Source organism: Triplophysa dalaica, chromosome 23, assembly GCF_015846415.1.
Source record: "Triplophysa dalaica isolate WHDGS20190420 chromosome 23, ASM1584641v1, whole genome shotgun sequence".
Taxonomy (NCBI): domain Eukaryota; kingdom Metazoa; phylum Chordata; class Actinopteri; order Cypriniformes; family Nemacheilidae; genus Triplophysa; species Triplophysa dalaica.
Genome location: NC_079564.1, coordinates 13,152,815 through 13,177,914, shown reverse-complemented (window position 1 = coordinate 13,177,914; position 25,100 = coordinate 13,152,815). Strand labels below are relative to the sequence as shown.

Below are 25,100 nucleotides of genomic sequence, written 5' to 3'. Positions count from 1 at the left end.
AGGTCCTTTAGAGTATCTTGGAGAGGTCAACACTTGACACAGAAACGAGGCGTGCTGATTGGATTGATTGAACACCTGGACCTCATCACTTCCTGTTTGCTGAGAGAGCGTGGTTTGAGACAGAGCTCCGTCAAACTTTTTCTAAATATATCGTTTATTCCTGTTATTTCTTAATATTTATATTGTAAATTGATAACTCATAGAGGGTTAAACCTATCCTTAAGTGTATCCCATACCAAATATCGTCATATAACGCACAGATAGATTTGTTTTATACGATCATTCGCTATTAGCACTCAGGCTGTTAGCATTCCCAGCCTTTAGGTTCTGAATACTGCCTTTACTGCTTAACTCACTGTTCTCATTATGACACCACTAATGGCTAATGATTCAGATATGTGTTTAACGTTACCTTTGAGTGCAGATGATGAATCTTTCTTCGCACTTCAGTCAGAACTGGAAGTATTGGAGAAGCAGATCCACGATCTACTCGAGAGGCAAACACGTCTGCGAGAACGTAAAACGTCGATGGAAACATCCCGGGCTGACGCTCGCAAAGCTGCGGTAAGTGTTCGACGTGATTGTAATACTCCTATCACTTCTACTCCGTGTGTTTCTATGCACAGAGCCCAGGCTTCAAGAACACGACGAGCCGAAATGAACTTCACTCCTGCACCTGCACACACACGGCAGAAGGCGAAATCCAGGACCGGAGCGATGACCTCTCCCCCACCGCCGCGACCGGTCTTCGAGATTTCTACGAGAAATCGCTTTGCCGCCCTCTACGAGAAGAAATCCAACGCTGTGGTCATCGGACACTCAATCGTCCGGACGTAGTGGGCGTAGTCCGGCTTGACCCATCCCGACCTGTGACAGACTTTTGGCGTAGTCGGCAGGGTCTGCCTCGAGTTGAGCGACCAGAGGTGAGATGGCAGAAGAGGGAGAGCCCGGGGTGCGGCAACCGGTCATGCCGATCTTCATGGGGGCTCCGTGGGCTCCGAAGTATGGAGGCCCGGGATCTGAGATGAGTTTGTCGATGTGGAAGACCCAGGTAGAGTACCTGGCAGGGCTTCAAGGTTTGAGCGCCCCACAGAAGGTCCAGTTTGTTCTAAACTCCTTGGATGGAGAAGCGAGAAGAGAAGTTCAGGCGGCTCCGGAAGCAACCCGAGCAACTGTCCAGGCCATTTTTGACTTTCTCACGGGACAATATGGAGACGCCACCCCGGTAGCTGTTCTGAGAACGAAATTCTTCAATTCTCGGCAAGGCCCTCGCCAATCTGTTCGGGCATTTACCCTACAGCTGCGGGAGCAGTTTTCTAGACTTACGGGGAGACAGGATCATGGCCTGGGGGGCGAAGAGGCTCTGCTCCGAGATCAGTTTTTACTGGGGTTACGGGAGGGTCCTGTGCGCCAGAGTCTGCGGGTGCAATTTCGACGAACACCGAATCTAACTTTTGAAGAGCTTCGACGAGAAGCGCTGGCCCTTGAGCATGATCATGCGGAGAATGTAGATCCCCCCAGCTGTCTAGTCACGAACGTTGGGGGCACCCCTTCGACTACTGTGGCACCCGACTGGAAGCAGGCCCTACGGGAAGAACTGAAGAGAGATGTGCGGGAACAAATGTCTGACCTGTCCAAATCTTTTATGGAGGAGCTCCGTCGAGAACGCCCCCAGTTGTCCTCTTTACCGCGGGAGCGGACTTACTCTGATGGGAATCGTCCCCCCGACCGCCGTCCATCCCGACCTTCGGGCTCTCGATTCCAGTGGGATGAACACGGGCGTCCCATCTGTAACGGCTGTGGAGAGCCGGGGCATTACTTTCGTCAGTGTCCTGCTCGACGTGCATCGCAAGGGGGTTTTTAGAGTTTCCGGCCACTGTGGGTCAAGTGGTCGGGACCCCCTCATCAGACCCCTTCCTACCTACATCTTTTAGGAGCCGCTTGGTGGGCTGTTGCCCGGTGGTGGTGGTTCAGGTTAATGACCAGGAAGTACAGTGCCTTTTGGATACAGGCTCCCAAGTGACCCTATTCACCGAAAGCTTGGCCCATGAGTTGTTTGGCACCGAAAGTCGACCACCTGCGGAAGCCCCCTGGTTGACGCTACGTGGGGCAAATGGCCTCGACATCCCGTACGTAGGATATCTTGTGACCGATCTGAAGATTCACGGGGTTGTAGTGTCTCAGAAAGGAGTGGTGGTCGTACGAGACACATGCCTGGGGTCTCATCGTGCCCTGATTGGGATGAACGTCATTGCAGACTGTTGGGAGGATTTGTTTCGGAGTAGACCGGCTCGGGCAGTTACAACATCGGCCGGCCAGGAGTGGGACCGCATCAGGGCTGACTGCCGCCGGGTATGTCTTGCCGAACGACAGGGGGATAGGGAAAGCACGGGAAGAGTGGCCTGCCGTTACGCCTTATCCATTCCAGCTCAGAGTGAGGCTGTGGTCTGGGCCAGGTTGCCCCCTCGACTTTATAGTCCGGAAGAATGGGTCATGGTGGAACCTCACGAAGATGGTCCCAAGGTGGAAGTCGCTCGAGGATTGGCGACTGTTCGGGGGGGCCGGGTCTCAGTGCGGGTCAGGAACATGAACCCCTTTCCTGTGCATTTGTATCATCACCAACGGTTGGCCCGAGTGACCTCAGTGAGACCCCAGCAGGTTCGTGAACAGGGTGAAGTTAATTTCAATCGAGTGAGCCCGACAGTGGTCGAGGTGGCCCTGGCACGAGCTGGTCCGGAGGCGGGAGAGACAGGAAGAGGAATGCCTGCCCACCTGACGGGGGAGTCTTTACGGGGTGAAGGACTAGGTGAAGAGCAATTGGGACAACTCCAGGAGTTCTTGAGGAAGTGGCAACACTTGTTTTCCACTCATGACGAGGACTACGGTCGCACAGATGTGGTAAGACATCAAATCCCAACTGGGGACGCTGCACCCAGCCGAGAGCGTTATCGACCCGTGCCCCCGACCTTATACTCAGAGGTTCGCACCCTTTTACGAGGGATGCTCGACAAGGGGATTATTAGAGAGAGCAGTAGCCCTTGGGCCGCCCCGATAGTACTGGTTCGAAAGAAAACAGGTTCCTGGAGGTTTTGTGTGGATTACCGAAGGCTGAATCAAGTAACCAAAAGAGATGCTTTCCCGTTGCCTCGAGTTGAAGACTCTCTTACGAGCCTCACACAAGCCACCTGGTATTCCACTCTTGACTTGGCCAGCGGTTATTGGCAGGTGCAGATGGATGAGCATGACAGGGAGAAGACAGCGTTCACTACCCCCTTCGGCCTATATGAATGGGACCGGATGCCGTTCGGCCTTTGCAACGCCCCCGCCACATTCCAACGGCTGATGCAGCGTTGTCTAGGCAACCAACTGATGGATACCACCCTTGTCTACTTAGACGACGTTATCGTCTACTCTCCAGATTTCAAGTCCCATCTTGAGCACCTAGAGCAAGTCTTCCGCTCTTTAGAGCGATATGGGTTGAAGCTCCAGCCAGACAAGTGCCAGCTTTTCCGAAAGGAAGTCAGATTCCTGGGGCATGTGGTGAGCGCGGCAGGGATTTCAGTTGATCCGGAGAAGGTGGTGGCAGTACAGGAATGGGCTGCGCCCAAGACGGTGCGCCAGGTCCGTTCGTTCCTGGGCTTCGTGGGCTACTATAGATGATTCATTAAGGATTTCTCTAAAATTGCTAAACCGATCAACCAGTTGCTGGGAGGTACGGGAAGAGTTCGGGGGCGAGGGTCCCCTTCGATCCAATGGGATCCAGCTTGTGAAGCCGCCTTCCAGAAGCTCAAGCAGGAACTACTACAGGCCCCGATTCTAGCCTATGCCGACTTCACACAACCCTTCACTTTGTACACCGACGCTAGCCATCTGGGCTTGGGGGCCGTTTTGGCACAGAAGCAGCAGGGAGAGGAAAAGGTAATTGCTTATGCAAGCCGAAGTCTACATCCAACGGAGAAGAATGACGCTAATTACAGTTCTTTCAAGCTTGAGTTGCTGGCAGTGAAATGGGCGTTGTGTGAAAAATTCAAGGACTATTTATGGGGAGCCAAGGTACGGGTCGTTACGGACAATAATCCATTGGTACATTTGCAGACTGCTAAACTGGGGGCGGTGGAACAACGCTGGGCGGCACAACTGGCCAATTTTGACTATCAGATCCAGTACCGGCCAGGAAGAGAACATACTAATGCCGATGTACTATCTAGGCTACCCGGTGAAGGATCGGCAGGTCAGGGACCGGTACCAGAAGCGGGATTCGACGAGGGATTGATGGTGGGAGTAGTAGAGGCACCGGGGCAAATGCCGGAGGAACCCCCCCCTTGTTGGGGGTGGGACCCGCAGCGATGGAGGTTGTGGCAGGGCGAAGATGGAGATGTAGCGTTGGTTCGAACGTGGCTAGAACAGAAGGCCTGGCCTGAGGGTGCGGCTCGCCGGGCCCAGACTCGGATTGTACGGGGCCTGCTGGGACAGAAGGAGAGACTCTATTTGAAGGAAGGTGTGCTGTGTAGGGCCATTCAGGACCCAGGTCGGGGCGAAGAGGTCTGTCAGATCGTGGTCCCTGAAGGGCGTTGTCAGGCGTTACTGGAGGCATATCACTCCAGGATGGGACACCAAGGGCAAGAGAGGACATTGGCACTGGTGAGACGACATTTCTACTGGCCTGGGATGGAAGGTACCACGAGGACTTACCTTCAGAGGTGCCCCCGCTGCACGTTGTTTAAGACCAAGAAGGAGGCACGGGCACCGCTGGTCCCGATTCAGGCCAAGGCACCGCTGCATATGGTGGCCATGGATTATCTGACTTTGGGACGGCCAATGGATCGGATCCAGAACATCCTCGTGGTAACCGACTTGTTTACCAAGTACGCTTGGGCCATCCCAACTGTGGACCAAACCGCCGTCACTACTGCCAACGCCCTCTGGAGGTATGTGATCCAACCATTCGGATGCCCGGAAATCTTCCACTCAGACCAAGGAAACAATTTTGAGTCTAGGGTGATCCATGAGCTGTGCCAATTGTACGGATGCAAGAAGACCCACACGACTCCCTACCACCCCCAAGGGAACGGGGGGTGTGAAAGGTTTAATCAGACCCTATTGAGTTTATTAGGAACCTTGGAGAAGGAACAGCAAGGCCATTGGGTCGACAGGCTCCCGGCGATGGTGCAGGCTTACAATAACAGTGTGCACAGTACCACCGGTTACGCTCCTACTTACCTGATGTTCGGCAGACATGTGAGACTTCCAATGGATATGCTTCTGGGGACCACTGCAGGAGAAGAGGGAGGTAGCTTGACAGATTGGGTGCAGGGACACCACCAACGCCTCCAGTCGGCGTACGAACGAGTCTCTGACCAGATTAATCGAGCAGCGTTAAAGAATAAGAGGTTGTATGACCGGACGGCTCGAGAGGCACCGCTACTGTCAGGGGAGAGGGTGCTGGTGCGGGACAATCGCCGACAAGGGAAGGGAAAGTTGAGTGACCGGTGGGAGGCTCAGCCGTTTGTCGTCCAGCGACAGCCACACCCAGACCAACCTGTATATGCATTGCGACCAGAAGGAAAGGCAGGCCCCGAACGGGTGTTACACCGTAATTTGATTCGCCCTTGTCCAAACTATCCAAAATGTGTTGTAGAGAATCCACCGGTCGAGACGTCCGAGATGCCCCTGCTGGTAGGATGGGCGGTGATTCCCAGAGGCCTAGGCCTAGGACCACGACCTGAAGCACCTGTTTCCCCACCTCGTCGGTCCCAGCGAGAGAATCGAGGTCAGCCTCCAGCTAGGTATGGAGACTGGGTGTCTGGAGACCGTTCTCGGGACTAGAACGGTTTGGCGGGGGGGTATGTCACGGTGTGACAAATGGTATATGGAACTTATTCCCGTTGAAGCCGTGTTTCCGCTGGGACACTTTGAGTGTAACACCGGTCCCAGGCCTGTGTGTGCATCTGTTGCCATGACAACCCCAAATGACCGATTGGAAACAGGTGTGGGGAATTTACCTTGGGGGTTTGAGTGAGGTCCTGTCAGCACTTGAGAGAGTATAAAAAGCAAGAGAAAGAGACTGTTGGTGTGGTTCTCTCCCGTGAGAAGTCGTTTTATCGAGTGGTTGCAGTTATTGGAGTGCGGGTGAATGAAGAGGAGAGTGTGGACTTGATGAGGGACTCGAGGGCAACAGAGGGAAAGTGGAATATCCGGTTTGCATTGGAGAGGAGCTAGGTAGTCGAGAACTGAGTCTCGTAATTGCATGTATTCGACACTGAATTGGATGTGGTTTGGAGTGTGTGGATCACGATCATAAATGTCACCGAGTGGATTGTACTGATTCATTGCCGACCTCCTGTCTCTTTCTCCATCATAAATGGTGATGTGAACTCTGCCTGTGTTTGTGAAGAAAAACATCCCGAAATACCCTTTGTAGCATTGATGAACGCGGCCCCCTCGGACAGAGACCCAAGGGTGAGTGCGGGCTTTAAATTGCACGTCGTGAAGTGAGATTGCAGTGCCTAAGATTGACGTTTCCCCCACCTTATATGCTAGAAGTGGAATTGCTGTGTGTGTGGAAGATACATTCCCTTTGCCGTGCACTCTCCCTGTGCTACGCTGGTCTACTGTCAATAGTGAGAGTTCTGTGTCATTGCTCTGTTCTAACTGAGTGGATGTTGAGGAATTATCATCTGGACTCTGAATTAACCCCTCTGTTTGAGTGAATAAGAGACGAGATGCCTTGTTGAATTGTTCGTGGTCTGTCTCCGTAGAAGTCCCATTCATCCCGCTGACTTTGAGTCTGCTGTATTCCTGCAACGCAGCCGTATTGTGAGAAGTGCTCACTCCCTTCTATGCACATGAACTGTATACCTTGTGTGAAGCACCCTTTCTGTCTGCTCCAGTAGAGGTCCCGTTCAGCCCATCGACTTTGAGCCTGCTGCAACCTGGGAGCCCACCTGTGTGGGGAGAAGTGACTGTCCCTCTGCTGTGAACGTAAAGCCGGTCCGTTCTGTCTGGAATATCCACTTCATCTAGGCCAGAAGAGGCCTTGCTCAGCCTGTCGACTAGAGTCTAGGGAATTCCCGCAATTCATCTGTATCGTGAGAAGTGTTCGTCCCCTTCCAACTCATGTGAACCGTATGCTTACTTGAAGTATCCCTTCTGTCTGTTTCAGTAGGAGCCCTGTGCAACCGGTTGACTTCGAGTCTACTGTATCCTTATAGTCACCTGTGCTGAGAGAAGTGGCTGTCCTTCTGTTACGAACGGGGTTGGTACACTTTGTCTGGAGTATTCCTCTGTTCCAGTTTCTGTGCCTGTGGAGAGAAGGAGGTTGAAATTATTCGCTTACCCTGTAAAGATTCCCTCGCCACCCCATCATCAGAGTGTGAATCTGCTGTATACGTACCTGACCGACGGCCATCTGCCCCGGATCCCGTACCTGTGAAGGAAGGGAGGTTGGAAATATTTACTTACCAGAGAGACTTACCGGGCCGTTCGCCTGTTTACTGCATCTCCACCTGGGAAAGACCTACCTGACAATTTACCTGTCCACCGCCCCATTCACTACAGGGCCCGCACTGAGGAAGAGAGCGGGAGAGACCCTGGTTGTTGTACTGTTCACCTTCGATTCCTGAGGGCAAGAAGGAAGAAGATTTTAGACTAGGATTTTCAAATTGCTTTTACTTCTAAATAAAACTTGTTGAAATTTTATTCTGTCTCCGATTTCTCCCTCTGATACGCTCCTCGAGGTGGTCCTGGTTCAGGGGTGGGCGTAGTCCGGCTTGACCCATCCCGACCTGTGACATTTCCTACACTCTTCAAAGAGGCCCGTATTACCCCACTACTAAAGAAGCCTACTCTTAATCCTGCACTGTTAGAAAACTATAGACCAGTATCCCTACTCCCCTTCGCTGCTAAAATTCTAGAACGTGTTGTTTGTAACCAGCTCTCATCTTTCCTCACCCAGAACAACCTCCTGGACAGCAACCAGTCTGGGTTCAAGAGCGGTCATTCCACTGAGACTGCGCTGCTCTCTGTTATTGAAGCCCTGAGACTGGAAAGAGCCTCCTCTAATTCATCTGTTCTCATCCTACTGGATCTATCTGCCGCCTTTGACACCGTTAACCATCACATCCTCCTGTCCACCCTCAAGGCAATGGGGGTCTCTGGAATGGTGCTACAATGGTTTAGGGCTTACCTCTCGGATAGGTCCTTTAGAGTATCTTGGAGAGGTCAACACTTGACACAGAAACGAGGCGTGCTGATTGGATTGATTGAACACCTGGACCTCATCACTTCCTGTTTGCTGAGAGAGCGTGGTTTGAGACAGAGCTCCGTCAAACTTTTTCTAAATATATCGTTTATTCCTGTTATTTCTTAATATTTATATTGTAAATTGATAACTCATAGAGGGTTAAACCTATCCTTAAGTGTATCCCATACCAAATATCGTCATATAACGCACAGATAGATTTGTTTTATACGATCATTCGCTATTAGCACTCAGGCTGTTAGCATTCCCAGCCTTTAGGTTCTGAATACTGCCTTTACTGCTTAACTCACTGTTCTCATTATGACACCACTAATGGCTAATGATTCAGATATGTGTTTAACGTTACCTTTGAGTGCAGATGATGAATCTTTCTTCGCACTTCAGTCAGAACTGGAAGTATTGGAGAAGCAGATCCACGATCTACTCGAGAGGCAAACACGTCTGCGAGAACGTAAAACGTCGATGGAAACATCCCGGGCTGACGCTCGCAAAGCTGCGGTAAGTGTTCGACGTGATTGTAATACTCCTATCACTTCTACTCCGTGTGTTTCTATGCACAGAGCCCAGGCTTCAAGAACACGACGAGCCGAAATGAACTTCACTCCTGCACCTGCACACACACGGCAGAAGGCGAAATCCAGGACCGGAGCGATGACCTCTCCCCCACCGCCGCGACCGGTCTTCGAGATTTCTACGAGAAATCGCTTTGCCGCCCTCTACGAGAAGAAATCCAACGCTGTGGTCATCGGACACTCAATCGTCCGGAACGTACGCGCCTCCTTCAATGAAGGTAAGGTGCGCACTCACTGTTTTCCTGGCGCCCGTGTTCTCGATGTGTCTGCGCAGGTAACTGCGATTCTGAAGGAGGATGCAAGAGTGGGAGCCGTAGTTCTGCACGCGGGGGTGAATGATGTGAGAATGCGGCAGTCGGAGATCCTGAAGAGGGACTTCAGGAGTCTGGTCGATACTGTTCGCAACGCATCGCCCACGGCGAGGATCATCGTATCAGGGCCGCTTCCTACTTACCGACGAGGGAACGAAAAGTTCAGTAGACTCTTTACGCTTAATAATTGGTTAATGTCATGGTGTATTGAACAGAAGCTGCTCTTTGTAAATAATTTTGATCTGTTCTGGGAGCGACCTAGGCTTTTCCGCCCCGACGGGCTGCACCCCAGCAGCATTGGAGCGGAAATTCTGTCTGACAACATCTCAAAGACGCTACGCACCATTTGACTAGTAAGTACAAATTTTAACTACAGTCTGTGTTCTTCTCACCCAACTGTTAAGAATGTTACTGCTTTCAAATGCATAGAGACTGTGTCTGTCCCCCGAATAATACAACCAAATAATAATTTATTTAAAAGTCAGAGAAAAAATCTTATCATGATTAAACCAAAAGACAATATATTTAATGAGCAAAACCAACGCCTAAAGTTTGGGCTACTTAATATTAGATCACTAAATCCAAAAGCAGTTATTGTAAATGAAATGATCACAGACAACAGTTTTGATATACTTTGCCTAACTGAAACCTGGCTTAAGCCAAATGATTATTTTGGTCTAAATGAGTCTACTCCTCCAAGCTACGGTTATATTCATGAGCCACGTCCGGTTGGTCGAGGTGGTGGTGTCGCAACAATCTTTAGAGACTTTCTTACCGTTACTCGGAGAACAATGCATACATTTAAATCATTTGAAATGCTTGCGTTGAACATAACAGTTCCAAACAAAAGTAAAAAATCATTGGTCTCTCTTACATTGGTTACTGTGTATAGACCCCCTGGGCCTTACACTAAATTCTGATAGAGTTCGCAGACTTCTTATCGAATCTATTGGTTAACGTCGATAAAGTACTGATTGTTGGAGATTTTAATATCCACGTAGACAGTGCTAACGATCCATTAGCTGTGGCGTTTAAAGAACTACTAGACTCTTGTGGTGAAACACATCTCTTCCGCCAACATCTGACTGATCTGTTCTGACTCTTCTCTTCTCTAAAAAAAAAAAATGTATGAATGAATGGTTCCGTATACTGTGTTAGGCTATATGAGACTAGTCTTCTTTTTGATTGCACTTATGCTTTTGTTGTACTTATGCTGTCATAATTGCTTCAATTATCTACCCCACTTGTAAGTCGCTTTGGATAAAAGCGTCTGCTAAATGACTAAATGTATTGTAAATGTAATTTATTAAAATTCCCTTAACTTTTCAATCAACGGCACATGATGACTTTCTATCATTTAAGCAATATGCTTTATTTATTTGTCTCACAAGTAAGGTTAGTAAAATTTCCTCATTTGTATTGATGAAAATGACTTGAAAATAAAATGAACTACCGAGTCGTCGAACAAGTTTTAAGACTTAAACTGTCATGGTTTCACCTCTCCTTGTCAGGTATTTCTTGGTTTAGAGGTGGAATCATACAGAATCCTTTGTTTCATGTGGGGAGAGATGTTTTTGACCTTGTGGCTTTCCATACTCTCCCCGAGGCGCGTCATCGTTCCTACCCTCCTGTTTCCTAGTTTGTGTTAATTAGCTTCCCCTTAGTGTTTGATCTGTGTCACCTGGTCCCTATTTAATTATCCTGTGTTCGTCTACCTATTTATACCTCTCATGTCTCATTGTCCTGTTCTGGTTCGTTACTTGTGCTTGTTTGCCCAATAAGTGTGTGTACTTTGTAGTCCTTGCAATTCATGTACCTTTGATGCTCGCTTGTAGCTCTCGTCTAGTAATTTTGAGTTATTGCCTGTCCTCATTGTTCCTGCTTTTCATTGTTCCTGTCTTATCCTAGTAAGTGTTTAAGTTCAGTTTATGTAAAGTGATGTTTAGTGTCAGTCAGTCCTCTAGTTTGTCTTGTTTGTTCAATTTTACCCCATCGTGGGTCTTTGTTTTGTTTCTAATAAAGTTTTATTCTCATCTGCACTGCTGCCTTGCGCTTGGGTTCTTCTGTGCATACCCGTGACCTAAACAAAAAAAACTTCCATTTTCAAGATAAGTGGAAAATTGTCTTTGTTTCCCAAACGTGTGGGAAAGTTTCACATTCGGGATTTTTTATAACAATTTGTAGCAAAACGTGATTTAACAAAACCATGTAGACCAATCTCAAATGCTTAATCCCGTTGTCAACAGAATTTGGTACAATGCGTTGTCTCTCAATCCAAGCCATGAGGAGTTTGTTTTTAAGTGATAGTAATTTGCCGGACAACTTGCACACAGAGTTCCAAGAGCAGCTTTTGAGTCGTTTTATATGGTCTATCTCTTTACTGTGTTGGATGTCCTTTTTTTTTTTATTGATTTGTATATGGTTGTAAAAACATATAAGTTTAAAATGCTATGGCAACTTTAAGTGAACCATCTCAGTTTAACTTTAATGTTGAAACATATGTTTTAGTGGACACAAATAGTCACAATAACATAGCTCTAGTACAGTTTCAATAATGAAAGAGGGTGTATTCAGAGAATAAAAAACGTAAAAAAAAATTGATACTTGTGTGGAGGGATGATGTCAACAATGTTCAGTTCACTTATTCAAATGTTGATTCCGAGCCAACTCGTACCACTCCAAGCGTGTATCAACTAGCTTCGCCGCCTTCGGAGGTGGGTGCATCTCTTGATGCCCGGTGGAGTGAGGTTTACATACACAGTTCATACTAGCTGCTCTCTGTATGTAAATGACGTCATATCCAAATCTTTTCACATCATCAGCTTTGCTGAGAACAGCCAACTGTATTGATGCAAGAGCAGATCGCAATTCTGGTGGCATATTTGCCAAAACCCAATATACCGCTCTGATTTTGTGCTTTTTCCTAGAAGTTCCAAGTGGATTGCACACCTCGAAATCATCAACATATAATATCAGAAGGATTTTAGTTTCATCCTCTGCAAGAAAATTGTTTTCAGTGAAATGTTTGCCATGATCAAAAGACTCTAATGTTGATGAGACAATTTCCAAGCTCATGTACATGCCAGGAGAACGTTGCAATGTCAGGACAATAGGTACATACTGATAGTATCTACTTTCAGCACTATCCAAAATATATTCCACAGGTTCTACAACCTTAAGATTGTCCTTAAAATAGTTTCTTCTCTTGAAAGAAGTGCCAAGTGGACCCTTTACATCTAGTGCTGTTTCTATGGGATTGACCTTACAAAGTTCATCAACAAATTCACAAATACTCTCTTCACTGAGAATACAGTCATTCTCCTTTAAATTTGAATCAACAATGTTTTGCACATCTTGTTCACATGTCAGAGAAGATATAAACTGGAGTTCGCTTACTAAGTCATCAATACATCTAGCAGAAACATTATATACACTCTCCAGCTGCAACAGGAGCAGGGCTAATTTATTCAGAACTGTTTGTGACACATTAGGAATCTCGTCATCTGGAACCTGATCATCACTTTCTCCAGCGATACTTTCTGAATCCTCACAGTGTGGATCAACAGCAACTGAATGTTTCCTGGTCTCACTCATCACATCAGCCTTGAAATCCTTTGGAGAATGAGGATTGTGTTTTCTGCTTTTGTGCGTCACAAAAGTCCCATAAACGTTTGTCTTAAAATCACACCCAGAAAATACACATTCTACAGTTTCGTGACCTTTGAGGTGTTTACACAAATGTTGAAAATAGTCCTTTTCAGAAGAATGTTGTGTATTGCAAATGTTACAGTTAAAGGAAAGCACTGCCTCTGGGTCCAAAGTGTCCTCGATTAAATTATATCTAGTCGAATGTGTGCGAAGGGAACCGTGTGTTTTGAAAAAGCATGGACAGTAGTAATGTGGGCAAGGTATAGTATGGCTATGTGTAAATCGTCCATGTTTTTGTCTGTAGTGCCTCAAAAGAGCTCCCTTTGAAGATGATGTCAACTCGCAAACTTTGCACTTCCACACCATGATTTCATGCTACAAGTCCTAAATGCAGGGAATTTAGACTGACAATAGGCCTTAAGAAGCCTGCATAAATGCTTACAGAGATGCTGCAACAAGGAGCCTCACAATGATCTGTAAACAACAAAAAGTTACATATTAGAAATTGTACAACATAGCTTGAAGAGACACACCTCTTAAATATAAAGATGTCACAATTTTAACCCTTTTGTACAATTATTAGCATTTTTAATTAAAGCCTTTAAATAGTTATAATTTCAGTTAATTAAGGTATTTGAACCGCAGACATCAAAAGAAGGAATCTGTATACCTGCACTTGATTGTAAACACAAACCCAAGCAATACCAAATTAAAATAGTTGATTGTGTGTTCCGACTAGTATCCTAATTGTTGTGTTGTCTCATTTAAAACAACTCTGACTGCTTCAGTTTGAAGTAATCACAATCATAATGAAAACATAGTTTTAAACGTTTCATGTTTTGGTTTTCCATGAAATTGTTCACTCATTTTTAATAACCAAAAGACAGCAACAAATCTAAACAAGTTATATTTCTAATTAAGTTCAAATGTATGATTTTAATAAAGTGCCTTAACATACCGCGCACTTAACATCGCATTATAAATATACTATATTCTTATAAACATGAAATGGATTGTAGAACAAGACAACATCGTCGCGACAGCTGAATGCTTTTAACCACTCGAGGCTTTTAAAGGTAGAATTTGCCTACTTCTATTTGGGTCTTACTCTGAGAGGGCGCCCTCTGGTTTTGCACATGATTGCAATATTACATCGCAACATAATTTGAATAGTTTTAAAATGTTCAATCCACAGTATTCCCCATGAAGCTTACCGATGGTCTTAACAAAACTTTATGGAGACATGAAACTCGATTGCATTTTCTCCACCGACCATGTTAAACCTGGTACAAATAATTAGCTCATGGCGACGCTGCAGAACTAACTGTTATATTCTGAAATAGTTAATTTAAGGAATAATAATAAAATTAAAACCTAAATATGGCTTACCTCTTTATGTGATTTTCCACCGCTCTGACAAAACGCCACTGCTCACATGCAATTTACATCTTCTTCATCTTGTCTTATTTAATGTCCTTTGTAACTGTTAACACACTACAACAATGTAATTTCACATTAAGTTATTTACATAAATCATTGAGCAAAATATCTTCCAGAACTTCATGAAAGCGCTTTTATGTAGATAGCATTACTATGATTTGTTATATACGCCTGTTTCATGCTCTTTTAGATCTATGTAGAACAAGTTATAAATAAAAACCTATCGTGATTTGAAGGATGCGAAGTCACTTAAGGGTTAACTCACCACAGAGAGTGACAGACTTGTCATGCGATCGCTTTTCTCTCACACATACGCAATATAAACATTTTACACGATGTCTATGTAGTTTGATCTGTTTTTTTTCAGAATATAATTATGACAGTGGGTTTCAGACAGTACACTGACAGCTTAATTTGATCGTTTGCCACTCCTTCATTTAAAATATAAGCATATCATCTAAGATATACTTGTATTATAAATCCTTTAAATGTGCCGTTGTCGTTTTGGCCAAAATAACTCCTGGCAATAGTCTTTTTGAAACTCATGGCGACTGTTAAAAACACACTGTCGCTTTAATTGGGCGTTAGCAGCGCAGCAAAAATAGACTCGGCGCCAAAATGATCGCTGCACTGCTGCTTTTACGCGCTGCTTACGCGTGCGGTATGAATGCTCTCTCATCTGTTAACATGTGTATTATGGCGTTCCTATATGGCGCTCCTTTTGTATCATTATGGCGCTCGGATTGTATCATTAGCAAACGAGACTCACAAGCACGACTTATAACACACATGTAAGCGTGCGTGTACGTCTCCATTTGTTTTATATGGAGACGTACACGCATATATCACGTCACGTAGACACGTTAGTAACGTGTGGCTGTTGATCTATACAGACGTCACGTAAGAAATTAACGTGTAGATTACGTCTTTGAGATATATGCACAGAGAACGTGCGTCTGCCAAAACGCCTGGAGAACGTGCGTCTGCCTAAACGCCTGGACAACCTATATCTTGTGACAATTAAACATGTTTTTTTAGAGTAAGAGTAAAGTAATTTTTGGTTTAATCTAAAGTTTTAAAACTAGTAATTGTTACACTCCCTGAATTTTAATAATTATTCAACAATAAAATAACGATTTGTACAATTTTTCAAAAGAATAAAAAGTTACAGCTACAGAAGACCTCATTGAAATTGTGTAATTTAACGGTTCTCCACTTCATCTCTAATGACTTTGTGATATACAGAAATTTTAAAAATCACTTGTAGGCTATGTGTTCCCAAATCTTTGTTCTCTCAGATCGCAAGCTAGTTTAAATAGTATTTATTTAAATAGTATTTATTTAAACATTATAAACAATAAAGCCAGATATTCTTAGAATTTAGATACCAAACGGCAAGACTCAATAGAACATTTTTCTGTAACACCAGTGCCCAACAGCAGCCCAGTCCTTCCTCCTTTTTTGCGGTGAAAGTGATTTGGTAGTCCCATATAACTTGTTGCTGCTGTCATGGCAATATCAGCTACCTTAAAAAATATTCAAACTGAAATTCACCCTGAATGATTATAATACATGATGACAAAAGCCCAAAATGTCAGTTATCAGTTATTATCATGATAAACACTTATAAACCCTCCATATCTGAGTATTGTATTGATTGCAAGAACATGCTCCTAAATTGAATGTTAAGTGTTTTAACTTTCAAATTATGCTTAGTTTTTGATGGTTGATTAGATATTAAAACAGAGGAAATAACACTATATACACTTTTAAAAAAAAACTCTGCACGTATAAAAAATGTCTTGTCTCCAAAATTACTTAACAAAATTACTTTGTTACTTAAATTAATTTATTTAATTAATTAACTCCTGAGTTTTTTGAGTATTATTCCAATAGGATTTAACAGCATTTGGAGTTGACATCACAACCATTAATTCCATTATTTTCTATTGTTTTTTGAGCGGGGTTCTATTCCTTTTTTTCAGTAGGCCTGGTCTTATATAAAAGTAATAAAATGTACAATATATATATTTCCGACCTAGTATAGTAATAGTAACTAATAATAGTAAAGGTAAAGATGCATAAAATGGAAAAACTCAATAAAGTAGCATGTAAGCTAGAACTATACCTCAAATGTGTAGGCTACTTAATGCTTGGATTTCAAAAGTGATAGAATAAAACTTGACCATCCAAAATGAGCTGTATGTATCATAAAATTTGCTGATGACTTAATTTGATCATTTTATTTTGCACTATTCTGTAAATCTGTTGTCCAGTTGGCATTTCAACCCAAAATGGCGCTAAACGCCGCCTAGTGGCTGATATGCTAAAAAGCATCCAAGGTTCGCTCTGGTTCTCTACTGTATCCTCGCTGGTTATGGTAATGGACATACATAACAAAACGGAAACAAACATGTCACAGTTAGAAGTAAACTATGAATGGCTCCAATTACAAATCAGAAAATGTTCACACTGAACCATCTATTCGTAGGAAGAGGAACGGGATATAACCTCAAATTTCCACAGATAGGCTGTAACATTTAGGGAATAATTAGAAAATATTCCAAAATAAAGAATGACAGATTTTTATCCAAAAATCAAAAGGTGGTCAAAATTATTTAATGAATAAAACACATAGCCTCACATGGTTACTGTAGTAAAGCTTTGCTTTTGATTCACAGACTTTGGTTAAACATGCATTTCTCCAATTTTTGCTTTCTAGTGTGACAGTAGCATAATAGCCTATACTTATTATTATAGTCAAAAACACGTTAAGACGCACGTGCGTTCTCCACACGCATGTTTACACGCACGTCAACACGTCGCGCGTTCTCCAAACGCATGTCTACACGCACGTCGACACGCATGTGAGCTTGGTCAGTAACGGAATGACACAAAAGGAGCGCCATAGTAAACGGCGTGTGCTACAGACTGCTTTGCCGATTGCAAAACGTGATCGGGAAACGGTTTGCCAGAATATACCCTGACCAGACGAGAGGGTAGGCTGCTCCTTCTCCTTCTCCTGGTTAGGCTTCGAATTGGCAGAAAATACATCTCATAACTATCCACCTCTAATACACGACTGTCTCCTTCGGAAGGTAATCCATGGCACTATCACCCTTCCATACCCGGGGAGCGAATCCGACTCTCTAACCATTAGGCCACGATTGCCACTATATGTTTATGCACAAATATACATAAACATTGCCAAAGTGGAGATCTGCCATTCGAATGTTACCCCTGAATTCTTATTCATCCGGATGGTGCACTTTGGGCTGTGACAGATCTGTAGCTCGATTCCTGAAGTTAAGGAAACGTTGCGCCACAAAAACAGTTTTTGAATGATTATGTTAAGATATTGACTAAGACAACAAATACTGAAAGTGTTTATGATGAAAATGTGTATGTGCAAGCGATTCAACGCTTTCATGATATCTGCAGTCGTACGTGTTTTCAAAATCTCAAAACAACACACGTAACTAGCGATGCTGGCTCCACCTTCACGCAATGACGCTGTACCGGGGAGGGGGCGTGGTCAGCTCGAAATGCATTGTAAAGTCAACATTGAATTTTGCAACACTCAACGCGCTGTGTGTAAATTAAAATGCAATCCCAAATGTTTAACCTGTTAATGTTAATACATTTATGGAAAATGAAATTAGAATTTTCTTTTTGCTACAGCTTTGCTTGACTATCTTAAACATTTATAATCAATCCAGGGAATTCATTTTCATTTTCATTTTGCAACTTAAAGAGACTTAAAAATAGCCATTTAAATAACTTATTAAAACTACTATAGGAACTGACAAATGTAATTGATATAATAGAATTTTATTTTGCACTTAATGTTGCAAATATGTTATTTGAAATATATTTAGATACACAATTGAATTGTCATTTTACATACTGCATTGCCATTTTGCATATTGGATTTCAAATTGAATATAGCAACCAATATGCTTCCATAACTTATTAGCTAATACATATAGCCCCTCCTCTTCTTGGTTTGCTCGCTCTTTGCCAAGTCGGCAAGTCGGAGAATCGTATCATCTCAAATCCATATCCATGTTAACTTTGTGGAAAACAAAAAATGCAAAGACATGAAAGAAAAGCTCACTGAAAAGAAAAACATATAACTAATGCAGTATGTTCCAGGAAGCAAGGTGTGATATGTAAAACTATGTCAAGTCATTATTAAAGCTAGTTCACCCCAAAAAATAAGATTTTGTCATCATTTACCATTGGTCCCCATTGACTTCTTTTGAATAAAGAAAAAGTCAACGGGGACGAACAGTTTCTTGTTTCTCAGTTTCTTTAAAATAACTTATTTTCTATTTTTGCTGTGCAGCTCAGCTCTGTTAAAATTACAGCACATTTAAGATGGACTAATATAAATTGTTGCGCAATAAAAGTCCTCAGAATGCACAAAATAAGCAAGCCTGATGTGTTTTTAGGAGACTAGGAGTATGTAAAAAAAAACGAATGCATGCTGTGTGGTTGGCTTGCTCACCTTGTAGCCTACATTTGATGCAGCTGCTGTCATGCTTTACAAACGCATCCGGTGTGAATTCCCTCGCGAATCTGCAGGTGTATTGATGATTTAGATATGCTGATGGCGCAGTTCACGCATGCAGTGGGAACTGGGGGTAATGGTTGGCTCGCAGTCTCATGTAGCGTCTTTGGCTGGTTCGAGTCGAGCTTGGACCACTTGAAGATTTTTACATTGTTGGTCTGGTTATGTTTATCTGTGTCACTGGATTTTTTTATTTATATTTCAGCATTTAATGCGTGTTTAAAATCAAAATGAAGGTCAGGAATAAGAGCTTTCTTTCCACAACAAACTCACAGTATATTCTAGATTTCTTAAATGCTGCCGTGCCGACACCGTCCAGACAGCCTCCCCAACAGCCTTTCAATAAACACCTTAATGCTCATCACCTGCCCACTAATATTTCAGTACAGGACCACTCACATTACCTATGGGACATTTTGCCATTTACCTCCGTGAAGACTAACGCTATACCCTGTATAGAACTGACTTTCAGCCTAGCATTTAGATATAATTAATTTTACTCGACTACGGAGTTAAATGGCAAGGTATTTGGAATTGACTTAGGCTGTGTTGTTTTAGTTAAGTTAATAAGTTAAACAAAAAAACATTCGTCCCCATTGACTTTCTCTTTACACAATAGAAGTCAATGTTTAACATCTGTTAATAAGTGATTGATATCATTTTTTTTCTTCAGATTTAACGACTTTTCCTTATTTAATGAAGATAACACAGTGAACACAAAATTAACATGATGTGATTTTTTGTCAATACCTTACACACACTTTGTAAAATCAGTGTTCCTCGGGGTCACTTTGACCGCAAGCTCTTTCAGCTGTATAAAACATAAGAGATTTCACACCCATTTGTTTTGGGTGGTATTGAGATCACTATAACATGCTATAATCTTATAATATTCCCTGTAAATTCATATTTTCTTTATAATGTTCAAAAATCTAACATAACCATACTAGGGATGGGCATTTAAAGCAAAAATCTATGATCTATGAGAACTATTCGAAAATTATTCGAAATTCGCACCCCTCCCCCACATGGACGCATTTACAGTATTACACACACAAACGGAGAGAGAGAGAGAACATTTACGCTTCAAATCAGTATGACGGCACACTGCTTTATGTATTATGGAATATGCAATCTAACATTAAGCAATACATTAAGATAACGTGCTGAAACAATAATATATTAACAATCGAATGGCACTTATTAACAGTACGTCGATCAGCATCAACCGCTCATAATGCTAGAACATTTCCTTGTTAAATATGAGTATGTACATTTATACCAACTTAAAAACAGCAGTGTGATTAATCAAGGAAAAATATAATAAAGCCATAAAGCTTTTAGAGCAGACTTAACACGCGTAAAACATATTAACCGAATGAAGGCATTTATTTACAGTTCGGAGCGATTTCATGCATTAATAGTTCATAAAGCTTCAGTTTCTATTGTCATGAAAAAGTTTCTCCAGTCTGGCAGAGACCGTTTTTCTAGACGAACAGTAAACTCCGGCTGTTCAAACTCCATTTATAAAACCCTCTCCTCCGACAAAGCCGATCGGAAGCAGATCCTTAGCGATCATCTTGCTACTTAGAGCCGTTATTTGCTCCGCCCGTTTGGGATCCAAATTGGTTGGTCTGACCATAAACTAGCAACTGATTGCTGACCTGTGGATGGACCTGCTGGGTGCTACACCCTGAAATGATTGTGCATCGAAGTTGTTGATCCATTATAAGCCAGTTTTGCATTCCAGAGTTTGCGCTGCACTTTATTCTCATTCATTTTATTAAAGGACCCCACACAAAACTCATTTTTGATATCATTTTACCGTTTCCGTTATGCGTAACTTCGTTACCAATTCTTGTGCGAAAATGTTTTGCTCTACTGTCTCTTGATTGACAGCCTTTAGGTTTTAGGTGCGTCGTATTGGCAGCGCCACCCTTTGGTTACATGAACGCGTTACACGTGAAAACACGGCGAATTTTTTAAGATCGCACACACTATTCGAAATTCGATAATTAAATATACTATTCGAATATTCGAAATTCGTGACTCATCCCTAAACCATACCTGTAATATTGTGAGATCCTCTGAAAGTTTGCATGACATGGGGGTAGGGGGTATCCTAATTTCTCTTACCATGGGTGAGGGAAAAACTAAATTCTTGTGAGAACGTTTATATTTCTTGTTCCGTGGGGGATGGGAAAACATAATTTTTGTGGTTTACAGGGTATGAGCAAACATATAAAAGCTTCCACAGAAGCATTCTAAACCATTTCTCTTTGTGGTCTGTTGGCTCTCTCTGTATCAACTCTCTATTGAAATGGCCTCTAAACAAAGGTTTCCTTCAAATGAGACAGACGATAATGTAAGCGAGGAACCTGATTATCCTCCTCAGAATCATTTCTCTATCGATCTATATATCCATCTATCTATCTATCTATCTATCTGCTATCTCTCTCTCTCTTGCTCTGTCTGTCTGTCAGAGGAGGAAATTAAGTGCTGGTGATGGATTGGTTGACACGGAGTAGCTGCACCCGATGAGATCAGAGCAAGATTTAGTAATGCGGCCTGTCAGAACTTATACTATACGTACGCTTGATACGTGCTGATGTTTCAATGTAATGTAGAGCTTGAGAAAATGTGGAGCTTAAAGGGAATATGTGAACGGGACAATTCAATTCAAGTTTATTTATATGTGGATTGTTCCAAAGCAGCAACAATTTACTGCCATTGCTGAGATTTTTTAAACCAAAAATCAAGGTGCAGTTGCTTCAGTTCATGTGCTGAACTGGCAGGAAGTAGTCAGTGTTCTTTTAATCACTTCAGTCCTAGCCAAATACAGATGCAGCAAGTCCAAGTAGACATTCTTGCAGGACCTATAAATATTCAGGCCATGGATGCACACATGGATTCTTATGGTACAAGTGTAAACTTCTGCCCATGAGTGCTGTTGGATACTTTTCCACATGAACTCAAATTCAGGTGTTTTTTTTTACATCACACCCTTCTAAATGGATGTATGAAATGTTGTGTTTGTGAATCAATACAGTATATTACTTTTACACACTGCTAAAAGAAGCAATGCGACGTCTTGTGTAAAACTATTTCAGATTAAAATTGTTTAAAAAGCTGCCTTTTTTTTGCTTGCGTAGAAATAAACCATAAAGCCATTTTCACAAAACATTAAAATATGAATCTATATTAATCAGTGCTAGCCTGTAATGGCTTAGTTTGTATTTAATAGTTCATAACAGCATAATTGGAATATTATCCAGTTATTGTTTACATCCAGTACTGGCCAAAAGTTTGGACAAAGATTTTTTTATTATTTATTTTACATTTGTCAAGGAATCACGAAAATGTATCAATTTATTAAATTAAGCAGTACAACAGTGTGTATAAATATTCTTGTAAAATCATAGGCATACCACAAGTGATACTTTCTTCCACGGGCGCCGTATAGGGGGGAAAGTTAGGACAATTCCAAGGGCCGATGACTGACAGGGGCCCCAAAATAGGTAAAAAACTAATTTAACATTATCAAACCATAATATACATTTAAAATATACAATAATGATATCATTGTGTTTGCCAGTAAAAGTAAAAAAACCCATTGACTAAAAAGTAAACTCTGATAAAACACCTGAAGAGGCTAATCTGTCATGGTTCTCCGGTGGAGACATGGCGTGGGAACCCAATTGCAGGCAGACACAGACATTAGAGGTGGTAACAAGGATTTATTAAACAATACTAAACAAACGGCAAAACAAAGGCCCACGATGGGGTAAAACAGAACAGGACACAATAACAACAAAAAGGTACACAGGAACTGGACTAACTACACTTAAACTAACAAAGACTAAAATACAATACTTAACAGGACTTAACAGGACTTACAATGAACTAACACTCAACTACACTTACTTTGACACTGCGTAACAAGAAGATTCAGGAACAGCCATATCAACAGGTACAAGTGTACAGGAACAAGAAACAATGCACGAGCACAGGACAATGAACATGAGGACTCTTTATAGGGGAAACAGACAAAGGATCATTAATGAGAACAGGTGCTGGGGATTAGCACTGAGGAGAGGCTGACGAGGAACGGGATGCAGGGAACAATGACGAGACACGAGAAAGAACCATTCAATCTCACATAAAACCATAGGTTAATTACATTTAATCACCATTTAATCAGTGCAGGGAAACGTTTAGCACTATAATAACCCTGGTGTGGAAATTCCATTTTACATGTCCACTTTATTTTCTTGTTGGCATATATGAGCAGCTAAGTAAAAAATATCTGCCGCTTTCATTGTTTTGAGAGGATGATGTTAACTTTTAAGTTTTTTCGTTTTTAAATCTTTCATTAATAATTATTAATGTTAAGAGAATTTTCCATTTTGTCAAATTTTACAATAAAATTATATTGAGACTGTAAAAGATAGCCTTCAGCACATTTTTTATGGTTGCTTTTAATCTTGCTTCAAATAGGGAACTACATACTAGACTTGCATGCATGTACAAATCACCAGCAGTAAATATTGTGCTAGTACTAGTATTGAACTACAAGAAACAACATAGTTGCAAGCCTTTAATTAGAGTTATGTAAAGCTATTAATGGGACAGTTAGGTCCTAGAGATGTGATGACAACAACTGCGCAGAGGGGGCCCAATTTGATGTTTTGTCATGGGGCCCAAAATTCCTGGCAGCGCCCCTGCCTCCTTCATCCTGTATGCAGTGGATATTGTGATCATACATTCGCCTTTGAAGCTGTATTTCCTTATAGAATGTATTTGCACATACGTCCATTTTTTCACTTTTAATTTATTTAAATAGTTTATTGGTTATTTTTTTATTAATTTACAAAAATCAGAAAACTTCTATCCAAATAGAATGAGCGGCTGCACTCTACGCATTGTTGAGGTGTTAAAATTCGCACATTTTTGACCCTCCTGGCTTTCCATAACTTAGAATACAAGTATGTTGTTTACGTGTCAAAATTCGCATGTTTTTGATCCCCTTGGCTTTCCATACTCACTCCATCTCTCGCGCGTTTACTCACTCTCTCGGCATACGCTTTACAACTTCAACTTCCTCGTCTCATATCTGATGGGAAAACGGATGGTTTAAGTCAGAAGAAAACTTTCCTAGCTGTTTCTAGGAACTGAAAACGTATAGCTATGGTCACACCAACAACCAGTACTTCATGGAAAGCGTTATTGAATATTCATATTAATGGCAAAAACGTTTCTTCAGTTCACTGGGCAACGTGTTTCTGTGCTTCTGCTGCTATGTTTTTTGACGTCAGCATATTTGGTAAGTTATCAATAAAATGCGTGATACATATGTTTAATAATACATAAACAGTAAATAAAGAAAAATGACTTGAGGTCAGTTAAGTTCTGTTTATGTTTTTTGACATGTTGAGTGTTTTCTGTATTATATTTCGTTTTTTAGACTATTGCTAATTGGGATATTCAGCATCTAGCTAAATTCGGTCAGTGGTTCCCAGCCTTTTTTCACTTCGGCCCCCTACGTACATATATGATAATCGGAGCCCCCCCCCAACCGTCATATATATGTACACACATATATAGATAGTAAATATAAATTAATTTAATGAAATAATTTAATCATAAATTCAATTAAATGGTTAAGATGATTAATTTAAAATATTTTAATTACATTTTTACTTGAATTCTCAAACAGCTGTGAGGGAACGCGAGTGATTAGTGTCAGCTGCGCGTTGCACCGGTCTTGCATCTATCATAGAAGAGATCGGAAGCATAAAAAGAAAAGCGACGGAGTGTAGGACGAGAGAGGACCAGGCCTGGATTTTTTGTATGTTCTATTATGTTTGTGTGGCCGGCAGTCGACCGGAGGGAGCTTTCTACTTTCGTTTTGTGGTTTGTATATTTTAATAAAAGTTGCCCCTCCCTTGCTTGCTTGCTTCCTTCCTTCCTTCCTTCCTTCCTTCCTTTCTGTGTTGCAACGTTTCTCTGGTCTTTTTCCTTGTGATTTTTATGTTGACATGAACGTTTGACGGCTGACAGAGGACAATTCTCATCTGAGTCTCATAGCGAGAACCGCCAATTTCAGTGCTTCCAGCCACCGCAAAGCCCTGTGTGAATGTATGCCGATGGAGCCGGAAATTGAAATAATTATTTATATAAGATATAACAATTTTTGATTGCATTATTTTGCTATTGTAAGCACATGATTTTTATATAAAATGATTATTGAAACATTTTATTTATTCAACCTCATGTGAACTCGGGCGCCCCCCTAA

The 25,100-nt window shown here is 42.4% G+C and overlaps 1 protein-coding gene across 1 annotated transcript; it reads left to right on the top strand.

Moving 5' to 3' along the window:
- The first annotated feature begins 928 nt into the window (after positions 1–928).
- Positions 929–3,665, top strand: LOC130412872 (uncharacterized). The gene is made up of 2 exons (XM_056737663.1): positions 929–1,823; positions 1,865–3,665. Exons 1-2 carry the CDS (start codon positions 929–931, stop codon positions 3,658–3,660), a joined length of 2,691 nt encoding a protein of 896 aa, XP_056593641.1. The 3' UTR covers positions 3,661–3,665.
- Positions 3,666–25,100: the final 21,435 nt, after the last annotated feature.